Raw genomic sequence first — 14,479 nt, 5'->3', positions numbered from 1 at the left:
GGTTGCACAGAGTCGGACAACACATATATATGGAATTTAGAAAGATGGTAACGATGACCTTATGTGCAAGACAACAAAAGAGACAGATGTAAAGAACAGACTTTTGGACTCTGTGGGAGAAGGCGAGGGTGGGATGATTAGAGAGAGTAGCATTGAAACATGTATATTACCATATGTGAAACAGATGGCCAGTCCAAGTTCAATGTTTGACACTGGGCACTCAAAGCTGGTGCACTGGGACAACCCAGAGGGATGGGATGGGGAGGGAGGTGTGAGGGGGGTTCAGGATGGAGGGACACATGTACACCCGTGGCTGATTCATGTCAGTGTATGGCAAAACCCACCACAAGAATGTAAAGTAATTAGCCTCCAATTAAAATAAATTAATATTTTAAAGTTGTGATATATACATGTATATATATATACATATATATATAATGGAATATTACTCAGCCACAAAAAGTAATGAAACTGAGTCTGTTGTAGTGATGTGGATGAACTCAGAGTCTGTCATACAGAGTAAAGTCAGTCAGAAAAAGAAAAACAAATACTGTCTGTTAATGCATGAGGTTTTCCTGGTGGCTCAGTAGTAAAGAATCTGCCTGCTAATGCAGGAGATTCAAGTTTGATCCCTGGATTGGAAAGAATCCCTGGAGGAGGAAATGGTAATCCATTCCAGTATTATTGTCTGGGAAATCCCATGGACAGAGGCGTTTGATGGGCTATAATCCATGAGGGTCACAAAAGAGTCAGACATGACTTAGTGACTAAACAACAGCAATATTAACTCAAATGTTTGGAAGCTAGAAATATGGTACTGATGACTCTATTTGCAAGGCAAGAACAGAGCCACAGACGTAGAGAATGAACACGTGGACATAGCCAGGAAGGGGAGGGTGGGATGAACTGAAAGAGTAGCACTGACATATGTACACTACCAGGTGTGAAACAGACAGCTAGTGGGAGCCTGCTGCAGATCGCAGGGAGCTCAGCTCAGTGCACTGTGACGACCTAGAAGGGTGGGATGGGGGAGGTGGGAGTGAGGCTCAACACGGAGAGGATATCTGTATACACATATTAAACAGCTAACTCACATTGTTGTACTGCAGAAACTAACACAACACTGTAAGCCAATTATCCTCCAATTAAAAATTAAAATGAAAATAAATAAATAAAGCCAAGTGTATCATCCCCGGGAAATGAGTTAATTTGGAACTGCTGGTGTTTATGACGGGAAAAGATGGCTTCAAATGTAGACCTGCTATTCATGATATCAGTCACCATGACGGCGAGGAACCAGGAGGGAAAGGAAAGAGACACAGACTGTATCTTTCAGGAACATGCAGTATGATGAATTACGGAGGGCACAAAGGTATGGGAACCAAAAATATCTGAGATGCTGCGAATGTCAAGTGCAAAAAGATTCCACCCCCGTCCCCCAGGAGCATATTTATTCTGAATGATGAGCCCTAAACTGATGGAAGGCACATTTCCTGCCTTGGTAATCTCAAAAGGCATGGAGCATGCACAGATCAAGTTAAACAGGTGCTCATCAAATAGGGCTTCCCAGAAGGACTTCCAAAGGTCAATAAAAATTTCAAGAGAGCAAAAGCAAACCACTAAACAGACCAGATCTAATTTGAGTTCATACTGGGGTTTCTCAAACAAACCATCGCTGCTGCTGCTAAATCGCTTCAGTCGTGTCCAACTCTGTGCGACCCCATAGACAGCAGCCCACCAGGCTCCCCCGTCCCTGGGATTCTCCAGGCAAGAACACTGGAGTGGGTTGCCATTTCCTTCTCCAATGCATGAAACTGAAAAGTGAAAGTGAAGTCGCTCAGTCATATCTGACTCTTAGTGACCCCATGGACTGCAGCCTACCAGGCTCCTCCGTCCCTGGGATTTTCCAGGCAAGGGTACTGGAGTGGGTTGCCATTGCCTTTTCCACTACAGAGATTCAACATTGCAACGAAAAGGTAGTGATCTTTCCTTGTATTTACCTTAGAAGTCTTTTGTCATGAAAAGGAGCAGATTTTATTTTTTCTTTCTAGTGAAGTGCCTCTCATTTCACAGCCTTTAGATACTAAGCACTCTGACAATACACAGGAGGTACAGAAAGGCGGTAAGTAAAAAATTCAAATGAAAACTTTAAAAAGGAATTTAAGTAAAAAAAAAAAATCAAGAGCATTTTGATGAACACAATGTGTGTAGTAAAATGATCAACATAAATTTCTCTGTACAAAGAATATCTGTGAAAAGATAAGCAGAAAAACCTAGCTGCCATTGCCTCTATGGAAAGAACCCCGGGTACTTCCCTGCTGGTCCAGTGATTAGGACTCATGCTTTCACTGCCAGGGGCACGAGTTCGATCCCTGGTCAGGGAACTAACATCCCACAAACTGCTTGGTGTGGCAGGGGAAAAAAAAAAAAAAGGAACCCAGAAGATCACAAATCTGGGATGGTAGAGAAACTTACTTTTTCTCTCTATAACATTTTATATTGCTTGCCTTTCTTACTATTGGCAGGTGTGACCTTTTCCAAAAATACACACAGCCAGACGTGGAAAAGCAGACCATGTAGAGATGATTTACCTTCTGCCAGGGGCTTAGACTTTGGGGGATGTTAAGATTTTAGCACATGGGATGGACATGAACCTTTGGGGACCAGAGAAAGGTCTGTGGCAGTTAAAATAATGGCCCCGAAAGATGTCCATCCATAATTCCCGGGATCTGTGATTATGTTACACAGAAAGGAGAAATCAAGATTTTGACAAATCTTTCCCTTTGTTTCTTGTTGAGAATAGGCTTTAGGCTTGAATCTAGCAAGGAACAGACATCAGGTGGCTTTAAGAAGCCAGGTTCAGGAAACCATGAGATTTTTTTTCTCAGCAGACGATTGGGAGTGACAAATGGTCAGCATAAGCACTGATTTTGAAAGATCACTAAGTTATGTGCTTAAATATACCATATGTATGTGTGCATGCTCAGTCGTGTTTGACTCTTTGCAACCCCATGGATTGCAGCCTGCCAGGCTCTGCTGTTCATGGGATTTCCCAGGCAAGAATGCTGGATGGGTTGCCATTTCCTTCTCCAGGGGATCTTCCCGGAGCAGGGATTGAACCTTTGTCTCCTGCATCTCCTGCTTTGGCAGGCAGATTCTTTACCGCTGCACCATTGGGCGACACCTATATGGGAAAAGAGGGTCCTACTTCCTATGGTGCAGGAGCGGGAGACAGAGCTAGAAGATTAATAAGGCTGATGCTGGGAGGGATTGGGGGCAGGAGGAGAAGGGGATGACAGAGGATGAGATGGCTGGATGGCATCACTGACTCGATGGACGTGAGTTTGGGTGACCTCTTGGAGTTGGTGATGGACAGGGAGGCCTGGCGTGCTGCGATTCATGGGGTCGCAAAGAGTCAGACATGACTGAACGACTGAACTGAACTGATAGTGCAGGGAAACAGGAAGTCACCTTTAGCAGTGAAATGTCTGAAAATTTCAGAAGTTGATACATCTTGCTGAGTGAAGTGTTACTCCTGTATGATGATTACTATAGATAATGTAGGGCCTCAAGTGACATACTATCTCCTGAAAAGCTGCCACTGCCATGTCATTTAATTCATGTTTGGAAAAAGCCACTTGTGGCTCAACAACAAAATTATCTGTCTTGCCTCCACTCGGTAGCCACCGGGCTCTCAGTGAAGTCAAGCCGACCTTGGAAAGGAAAAGAAGAAATATCCAAAAATTGTAAATAAAGCCAAGAGAATGATTGCATGCACATCCTTTCAAGGTGCAAGAAAGCAGTATTTAAAGGTTCCCTGTGGATTAGTTTTCTAAGACTGTTGTGTGACTTCAGTATTTACTATTAATTAAAAGTTCTTACTCTGTGAAGTTGTAGTTAGGAATAGACTAATATAGTTATATAGGTAGTTGTAGAGTTCCCAGTAGGGAATTATAGATAGAGAGGGACACCTAGGGAACTTTGGGAGACCACTGTAAATTAACAAGCACTCAAGAAAAATACCAGGATTATTTTTCTAGATTCCACATATATGTGTTAATATGCAATATTTGTTTTTCTCTTCCTGACTTACTGCACTTTGTATGACAGATTCTAGATCCATCCACATCACTGCAAATGACTCAATTTCATTCATTTTTATGACTGAGTAATATTCCATTGTACATATGTGCCACATCTTTATTCTTCATCTGTCGTCGGACACTAGGCTGTTTCCTCATTGTGGCTATTGTAAATAGAGCTGCCAGGAACACTAGGGTACGTGGCCTTTTGAATTATGGTTTTCTCAGAGTATATGCCCAGTAATAGGATTGCTGGGTCATATAATGGCTCTATTTTTAGCTTTTTTAGGAGCCCCCATACTATTCTCCACAGTGGCTGTATCAATTTACATATGTGGAATCTGGAAAAATGGTACAGATGAACCTACTTCCAGGGCAGGAATAGAGATGCAGACATAGAGACCAGACATGTGGACATGGGGTGGGTAATGGCGGGGTGGGAGGGGTGTTGGACTAACTGGGAGAGTAGCGATGACACACACACAGTACCATGTATAGAACACAGAGCTGGTGGGAAGCTGCTGTAGACAGAGAGCTTAGCCCGAAGCTTACAGGTGATTGCCCTGCTGGACACTAACCAGTTCTACAGCCAACCCCATCCTAATATTCTTTTAAAAACCTTATTATTTCTTTATTTTTGGCTGTACTGGGTCTTCCTTGCCAAGTGCGGGGTTTCTCTACTGCCACAAGCCGGGGCCTCCTCTTTGTTGGGGTGCACGGGCTTCTCATAGCAGTGGCTCTCCTGCAGTAAGGCATGGGCTCCAGGGTGCATGGGCTTCAGTAGTTGCAGCACGCGAGCACAGTAGTTGTGAAACACAGGCTTAGTTGCCCCGAGGTGTGTGGGATCTTCCCATGCCAGGGATTGAACCTGTGTCCCCTGCATGGACAGGCAGATTTTTAACTACTGGACCACCAGGGAAGTCCTCATCCTAACAGTCTTTACTAAATTGCCCACTCAAGTCTCAGCTCCCCAAATGCTCTTTAAATTGGCTTTAGCATCTTAGTAGTTTCCTCATTAATAAATTGAGTAAACTCTCTCCTATGTGCTCACTTCTACATTTTGTGAAAGAGCCCCATTTTTAACTTTTGAACATTAGATTTTGAGTGAAGAAAAACACATCAAAAACATTCACGATAAGACTCTTAATGTAGTAAAAACAGCTTCGATATACATCCAATCTCAACTGGCGTAGTTACATCATTTTAGAAAATCCATCTGTTAAGAACACACCGAAAAGATGATTGTGTTCCTTCCATTTTGGAGCCGGATAAATGGGATAAACTGTTTCATCTATGTTTCAAGTTGACCTTATAGGCACTGCTGGTTTTCGTGACTGCTAGCATTTCACCCCGAAGAGAGGGGCTTACCTTGCAAAAGTCTGCCTCCTCTATACAAATGCAGAGCCACAGCTGCCTCCAAGTTTTCTGCCTTGATGAAGTTTGAGATTTCAGATGGACTTTCAAAGTCAAAGGCATCTTTCAGAATACACACATGACCTGCAGCTTCTAGATGGTCCCTTTATCAAAAAATAAACAGAAAAAAGATAGGAAAACAAAAAATTAAAATGGAACATGTTGCTGCTGTGGTCAAAACTTTAAATCAATCAAAAGATTCATTAAACCAAAAGTTAATAATACATATCTTCTGAATTGTCCTCTAGAAGCAATCCACCTAAAAGACATTCATCCATCAGCCTCAAATACCAAAACTGGGACTGGGACCAGGGCTGGGACCAAGGGTAGCAGGAAAGAAAGAGTAAATGTTAGTCGCTTCAGTTGTGTCTGACTCTTTGTGACCCCATGGACTATAGCCCACCAGGCTCCTCTGTCCATGGAATTCTCCAGGCGAGAATACGAGAGTGGGTTGCCATTCCATTCTCCAGGGGATCTTCCCAGCTCAGGGATCAAACCCAGTCTCCTGCATCGCAGGCAGATTCTTTCTCATCTGCGCCACCAGAGAAGTTCCATCAACCCAAATAGAGATCAGTATAAAATTACAGTCCATACCCCTCATAATACAATTGGGCTTTTCCATACACAAAATGGTGATCAACTTTTTAATGTGATCATCTTTTCAATGTAGACTATTTGGAAAGTCTGCCATAGGCTTCAAGAAATAAACACTACTATACTGGGGAAACAGGCACAAGCTCTTCTGTGGGCAAAGTAGCAACCACTAGCAGATTTAAAATGCACAAACTCTGTGATCAAATAACTTCCCTTCTCAGAATTGATCTAAAAGCACACTAGGGTACGAGTGCAACACATGCATCCAAGAGTAAGCACTGAGGAAGCAAAAAAGTAAGCACATGTCCTCAGTGTGCAACAGGAGGGGACCAGTTATATTACAGTGAGTATGAGGCCATCAAGCCCTGATGCTGTGAAGAAAATGCAGATCACTGTGACATTATTTAGAATGAACTCAATACACACTGTTAATGAAAAGAGAGCAAAGTGAAGAACCCTGTGTATATATAGCATGTGTGCATAGAAGATCTGTAGAAAGATTTAGAAGAAATAGGTAACAATGATTCTGTCTAAAGAGATCCAGGGACCAGAGCTTTTTTGCACGTCTAGACCCTTTTGCATGGCTAGATACTTTGACCAGGTACATACATTATTTTTAATATAGTAAGTCCCTAACGTATATATGAGTTCCATTCTGAGAGCATGTTCGTAAGTCCAATTTATTGGTAAGTCCAACAAAGTTAGCCTGAGTACCCAGCTAATACTATCAGCTATATATTACTGTACTGTAATAGGTTTGTAATACTTTTCACACAAATAATACATAAAAAGGAAACAAACACAAAAAAATAGAGAAAACATTTTTAACCCTATAGTACAGAACCTTGAAAAGTACAGCAGTAACAGTTACATGACTGCTGCTTTTGCGCTTGCTTCCAGACTTCCTGGGCTTGAAATAAAGATACTGCACCTCTGTCCTCCATATAGTACTCACAGTAAAGTACACAAAAGCATAACCAACTTGTAGACAATGCACACATGTGACAATGTATGCCAGACACAGGACTAACTTATATGGTTAGACATGTGAATGCACATTCTGCATTTTTTAAAATCTGCAATGTTCATAAGTGGAACTTCTTGTAATTGCTTGAGGTGTATGTGTGTGAGCATGTGAATGTACAGCCAATCCAACTTGGCCTCTCCCTTGATTAAAACCCTCAAATGGCTAAGAGTAGAGAGCTCAATTGTCAACTCTGCGAGAATGGGGCATGCATCTGTCTTGCTTACTGAATAAAGCAAGCAGTGATGGCTGGATGTGTCTCTGGGATCAAGGCCAAGTGCCCTAGCCTAGCACACAGTGCCCTTCATATCCCACTTCCCCTGCAAGGCCAAGTGCATCCCACTCTTGCCATCCTTAGCTCCAGTCCTGCCCTTCCATCTGGAGGATGTCCAATGCATCATGCCTTCTGAGCCCCCTGACATGGCCCCAACATTCCCCAACACCAGCCCCCTTCAGTGAAATTTGACAGCCTCTGCTCCTAATGCAGCTGTCCCCTCACTATTTCCATTGTTCTCCAAGCCTATCGCTACCACCATCCCTCTGGGCTGCAGTCATATGAGCAAGGCAGTCACATCATACTTAGAGCTCCTATTACAGAACTGAAAACCAACAAGGACCTGCTATAGCACAGGGGACTCTATACTCAATATCTTGTAATAATCTATAATGGAAAAGAATCTGAAAAAAGAATATATAGCTATGATTGAATCACTTTGTTGTACACCTGAAATGAACACAACACTGTAAATCAACTATACTCCAAAAACAAAATCGGAAAAGAACAAACAGAAAAACACAAAATCAGCACATTAGTGGCAATCAAGGACACTTAAAATTACTCTTGAAAAGTTCTTAAGTCATCCAGAAGGTACTGGAGTACAAAGTTCAAACCTAACACAGCCATTTTCCCCCTAATTCCAGAGATAATAAAGATGGTTATTCTTCAGCTGAACATCAGAGGAGTTAGCTGGGTGGCACTTAGGAGCAATATTGTATCAAATAATAAGAGTAAACATAGAAGAACAAGGATCTAGAACATTCAATCCAAATGATCATAAAATGACCAACTTCCTTACACAGGGGGTGCCTCAGGAGAACTCAGGTCTTCAGAAGATACATTAGATCCAGATCTTCAAGCCCACCTCCACTCTGGGAAATATGGCGAGAATCATCACCGATACTACTACGTGAATGATGAATTTTTTCTCTCTCTCTTTGTTTTCTCTTTTGTGTTGTAAATTAAATGCAAGGCTGCAGCTATCACCTTGCCAAGAAAGAAAAACTAAGGTCTGGAGACTTGAGTTGGCTTCTGTTCTTACAACATATTGAGTATCTTTATCTTGTCATTTCTGCTGTTAATGCTGATTGACCACTGTCACTGCCCCCCACCCCTCGACCACCCCCCCACCCCCTACCACCACCACCTAACCCCCTCAACTCCTTTAGAAATGATGATGGTAACTGTTAAGCAGAACCAGGATAGAAGCCTGCAGGCTGTCTAGTTATCTGCTCACTTCAGCCTAAAAATACACATCATGCAAAAATAAGGACACCACAAACTTCAGAGTATAACTGTGAAATGACTGTTATTCCATCTTTAAAACTCTAAAATGAGAAGCCAAAAACGAAGGTGTTGGGAAATGGAAAGGAAACAGTTTGAATTCTACTTAGGAAATTTATACCTGAGAGATTTCTGGCTGATGCAGAATCTACAGGGCAGGGCATATTGGATTGGGTGACGGGGTATAGACAATGCCTTGTTCTTTGTCTATTAAACGCATTTTCAAATGGCATTTCAACACTAGCTTTATGATCTCATAAATATTTAAAAATAGTCTTTTTTTTTTTTAATCTTAATTCTCTATGGACCAAGACTTGAGCCTTGTTTTCTGCCGATTTGTATCAGGTTGGCCAAAAAGTTCTTTCTGGCTTTTCCATAAGATCTTAAGGAAATAACACTTTTAAATTGCTTTGTCCTTGTTCCTTCTGGGGCTCCGGGGCACAGGAGCCTTTCTGTTCAGCTTCCATGACTTCCACTGAGTTCCAAAAGTCAGGTTCAAACAGTTGCTAATCAGAGAAGGAAGGGGATACAGAGGCAAGAGAGGAACAGCCAAGAAGCCATTGCTATAAAAATCCTCACCAAATTCTTCAGGGTTGGGACACAGAGTTTCAAGGGCTCCCCTTTGCCTGGGAAAGCAATAAAGCTATTCTTTTCTACTTCACCCAAAACTCTGTCTCCGAGATTTGATTTGTTAGGGGAACCACTGACTGAAACCACCTGCCCTGGCCAGGCACCATAGTAACCACTTACGTGAGTTCTGTTAAACAGGAGGTCCTCAAAAGGAATGTAGAACTAACAAGTTAGCATCAACCAGAAGAATTCAGGAAAAGTCAAAAGGAAAGAGGAGACGCCAGTACCTAAGTCCTACCAACCTCCCAGAATCCTTCTCACTGGAATCTATCTTGGCTGAGCCATGCAATCGCCATCAGGAAGGACCCTGGGTCAGAATTATTGGCCAGAGACAACCTGGAAACTAGCCTCATTACCATAAAACCTGAGACTGCGAATCACGTGGCAGAGCAGTTCTCCTGGGTTCTCTTACCCTGCTGCTCCCCATCCAAGTCCCCTTCCCAAAAAAGTCTCTTGCTTTGTCAGCACATGTATTTCCTCCAACAATTCATTGCCACGTGTTAGACAAGAGCCCACTCTCAGGCCCTGGAAGGGATCCCCCTTCCTGCAACAGATTTGGCACCAGCGCACAGAGGCTGACCTTTCAGCATCACTGGGCTTCCCCAGTAGCCCAGCAGGTAAAGAATCTGCCTGCAATGCAGAAGACCCCGGTTCAATTCCTGGGTCGGGAAGATCCACTGGAGAAGGGATAGGCTACCCACGCCATTATTCTTAGGCTTCCCTGGTGGCTCAGCTGGTAAAGAATCTGACTGCAATGTGGGAGGCCTGGGTTTGATCCCTGGGTTGGGAAGATCCCCTGGAGAAGGAAACAGCTACCCACTCCAGTATTCTGGCCTGGAGAATTGGGGTCGCAAAGAGTCAGACATGACTGAGTGACTTTCACTCTTCACTTGTCATGAGTAATAACTTGATTCAACTAATAAATTCCCCAAGCACCTGTTATGTCCCAGGAACTCTGGCTTATTTGGCTTAACGAAGGCTTTTTTTTTTTTTTTTTTTGAGAACAAAAGCATCTCCAACAAATTAAGAGACTTTGAGCATGTTCTAGAAATTGACTAAACCTCCTTGCACATCCCTGACTCAAGATTCAAAGATTCAGTAGGACTCTATCTGCTTCCACTTGGCTGAAAGCCATCATATTTAACTGAGTGCACAAACAGAGCTTAATCATTTGTGTGTTTAGCCTATGTGGATTTTGATAAGCTATGATGTCTCCATTAAAAAAAAAAAAAAAGGCAAGAAAAACTGATACAGGGCAGGCCACACGAACTGCATCCCATTCCATAGCCATGAGCCCCTGCATGATCCTGAGACAGGAAACAGGAATCTAATATTTCTTAAGGCCATCTCACCTTGTGGGCCTCTAAGTGTGAGGAGGTGGCGGCGCCCACTGATTCTCATAGAACATTGCACCTAATGTCAACCTGGTGTTGACATTACTGTCCCGTGATGTCAACCTGGCTCAACTATGGTTCACCTAGGGGGAAAGAATGTCGTGTCACTGGTGGGGTGAAGCTACCTGTGTTGAAGTGTAAGATGTCACACTCTGATACTATTTCAGGGAGTTCTGAGACGTGGGACTTCCCAGGTGGTCCAGTGGTTGACAGTCTACTTACCAATGCAGGGGACATGGGTTCAATCCCTGGTCCGGGAAGATCCCACATGCCTAGGCGCAACTAAACCTGTGTGCCACAACTACTGAACCCACAAGCCACAACTACTGAGCCTGCACCCTAGACCCCTATCTCTGCAACAAGAGAAGCTACCACAATGAGAAGCCCGTGCACCACCATGAAGAATAGCCCCTGCTCACTGCAACTAGAGAAAGCCCATGTGCAGCAACAGAGACCCGGTGCAGCCAAAAATAATTAAGTAAATAAAAACTTTTTTAAGAAAGGAAGTTCAGATAAGTTAAGAGAAACCATGCTGGTCTTGAAACCATGATGAAGCTCAGCAAGATGAAGACCTGTCAAGGCAATGCCCACATGAACCCGTGAGCCCCAGCTCAGGAGAGTAAACTGGAGAGAACACTGCCCCCCTTGCCTCTCCATAAATGCAGTGAGATAATAACAGCACATTTGTGGGACATGGTGTTACCTTGCATATTATCTCCTTTGGTGAGTTCTGCAAACTGTAAAGTGAATCTACTTTTTAATGTGATTCTAGTGGATTCTTATACTTGAGAGATAACTGTTAGGAAGTCACTCTTTTTAAAATAATGCAAACATATAGTCACAAAACAGGTAAAGCATCTAGATCAGGTCTCCTGAACCCAAAAGACTACTGAGCTCAGACTGATGAAGTAAATGAACTTGGGGCGAAGGGGAGACAACAAGAAATGAGGGGTCCTACATCAAATGGAAGAGACAGGTCCCATCTGCAGGGTGAGTCCTACATTGTCTAATAATAAAGCCAACTGAGCACTGCAAATGTGGCAAGTTGAAAAAAGATGTGCTGAGTGTAAAATATATGTACAGGGACTTCCCTGGTGATCCAGTGGCTAAGACTGCACTCCCAATGCAGGGGGCCTGGGTTTGATCCCTGGTCAGAGAACTAGATCCCACATGCTACAACTAAGAGTTCGCATGCCACAGCTAAAGATCTTGCATGCCACAACTAAGACCCAGTGCAATCAAATAAATAAATACAGCACAATCATAATTTTTGTATTGACAACATGTTGAAATAATATTTGGATATACTGAGTTCATAAGACTGTATTATTAAAATTAATTTGATCTGTTTCTGCTTTGTTTAAAGTGACTACTAGAATGTTTTAAATGACACAGTGGCTCCCTTTATGTCTAAACACATGGATTACATCCTCTTCAGCTCTAGAACTCCTTCATAGATCACTGCCTTGTCGTGGAGAAGAGGGTTGCATAGCAATGAAGCTGTGAGCCATGCCATGCAGGGCCACCCAAGGTGGACGGGTCACAGTGAAGAGTTTTGACAAAACGTGGTCCACTGGATGAGGGAATGGCAAATCGCTCCAGTATTCTTACCGAGAGAACCCGATGGACAGTATGAAAAGGCAAAAAGATACGACACCAGAAGATGAGCCTCCCAGTTTGGAAGGTGTCCAGTATGCTACTGGGGAAGAGCGGAGGGCAATCATGAATAGCTCCAAAAAGAGTGACGTGGTTGGGCCAAAGTGGTAAAGACACTCACTTGTGGATGTGTCTGGTGATGAAAGTAAAGTCTGATGCTATAAAGAGCAATACTGCATAGGAACCTGGAATGTCAGGTCCATGAATCCAGGTAAACTGGACAGGATCAAGCAGGAGATGCAAGAGTGAACATCGACATTTTAAGGATCAGTGAACCAAAATGGATAGAAATGGGCAAATTTAGTTCAGATGACCATTATATCTACTATTGTGGGCAAGAATCCCTTAGAAGAAATGGAGTAGCCCTCAGTCAACAAAAGTGTCCAAAATGCAGTACTTGGGTGCAATCTTAAAAATGACAGAATGATCTCTGTTCATTTCTAAGTAAACCATTCAACAACACAGTAATCCAAGTCAATGCCCCAACCACGAATGCTGAAAAAGCTGAAGTTGATTGGTTCTATGAAGACCTACAAGACCTTCCAGAATTAACACCAAAAAAAGATGTCCTTTGCATCATAGGGGATTAGAATGCTAAAGTAGGAAGTCAAGGGATACCTACAACATTTATTTTTCCCTTAAATCTTCAAAAATTGATGCTTTTGAACTGTGGTGTTGGAGAAGACTCTTGAGAGTCCCTTGGACTACAAGATCAAACCAGTCAATCCTAAAGGGAATCAGTCCTGAATATTCATTGGAAGCTGAAACTCTAATACTTTGGCTACTTGATGTGAAGAACTGACTCACTGGAAAAGACTCTGATACTGGAAAAGATTGAAGGCAGGAAGAGAAGGGGAGACAGCGGATGAGATGGTTGGATGGCATCACTGACTCGATGGACATGAGTTTGAGCAAGCTCTGGGGGGTGGTGATGGACAGAGAAGCCTAGCTTGCTGCAGTCCATGGGGTCACAGAGTCAGACACAACTGAGTGACTCAACTGAACTGAACTAAAACTTCAAAAGTTCAGAGGTCTGCTTTTCCTCTTTCCTTTACTGACAAGTATCAGTAAAGCTTTCACTCTGAAATATGTCACCTCTGTCAACTAAAAACTGGCACTTGCCAAGGGCATTTGCCAGTTTCTACATAGCTCAGTTGGTAAATCATCTGCCTGCAATGCAGGAGACCTGGGTTCAATTCCTGGGTCAGGAAGATTGCCTGGGGAAGGAAATGGCAAAGCACTCCAGTATTCTTGCCTGGAGAATCCCATGGACAGAGGAGCCTGACAGGCTACAGTCTATGGGATCGCAAGAGTCGGATAAGACTTAGCGACTAAACCACCACCACCACCACCAAACAAGAACAAGGGCATTTGCCATCTGCTTCTGTGGAGATTGAACCCTGTGCTGATGCAGCTATTGATCTTCAATACAGGCTGAGGGAATCCAAGGTGGAATGAGACACTCTGTGTTCCAGGGAATATGGTGGAACAGGTCTTTAGATAGATAGATATTTCCAGGAACTGATATCATGATCCCAAACTTTGTATCTCTTCATATCTAGGAAAGCACTAAATCCCTTCATGGTGACATCGGCTTCTCATGACTAGCAAAAAACCTTGTGTAAAGTAAGTGCTCAATTGCATTGAACTCCCCTATTGATCTTCCTTCTTCCCATTGCCTCTTTGGAGCAGTCTCTCAGAGCTATCAGAGGTGCTGTCTCCCAGGCTGCAGCCCTCATTTTACCCCAAATAAAACTTAGCTCGCAACTCTCACGTTGCACTTTTTTGTCGACACTTCGATAACATCCATTTCCACTTCCCCTCTTCCTTGAACATCCGCATCCCTCATTTCAGTGTGAAGCACTCAACTCCAGGATCCAATCAGAGCTTGCCACCTAGGCATACAACCAGCCCAGGGCAGGCACTCTGGGACTTGGGACTGCACTTTCAGGGACTCAGACTTGTGTTTCTTGCTGAAAGTGAAAGTGAAGTCGCTCAGTTGTGTCCGACTCTTTGCAGATCCCATGGACGGTACCCTACCAGGCTCCACCGTCCATGGGATACCGTCCATGGGATTTTCCAGGCAAGAATACTGGAGTGCGCTGCCATTTCCTTCTCCAGGGGA

The 14,479-nt window shown here is 43.3% G+C and overlaps 1 protein-coding gene across 3 annotated transcripts in view; it reads right to left on the bottom strand.

The window, feature by feature from the left end:
• Positions 1-14,479, bottom strand: part of GLT1D1 (glycosyltransferase 1 domain containing 1) — a 117,936-nt gene that overhangs the window by 92,134 nt on the left and 11,323 nt on the right. For all 3 annotated transcript variants that reach the window (XM_070385599.1, XM_070385600.1, XM_070385601.1), the window contains exon 2: positions 5,451-5,599. In XM_070385599.1, the coding sequence (XP_070241700.1) occupies positions 5,451-5,599 (149 nt within the window). The remainder of the gene's footprint in view (positions 1-5,450; positions 5,600-14,479) is intronic.

Source organism: Bos mutus, chromosome 17 (assembly GCF_027580195.1).
Source record: "Bos mutus isolate GX-2022 chromosome 17, NWIPB_WYAK_1.1, whole genome shotgun sequence".
NCBI classification, from domain to species: Eukaryota; Metazoa; Chordata; class Mammalia; order Artiodactyla; family Bovidae; genus Bos; species Bos mutus.
The sequence above is the reverse complement of the archived record's forward strand: the minus strand, read 5'-3'. Positions and strand labels throughout refer to the sequence as shown.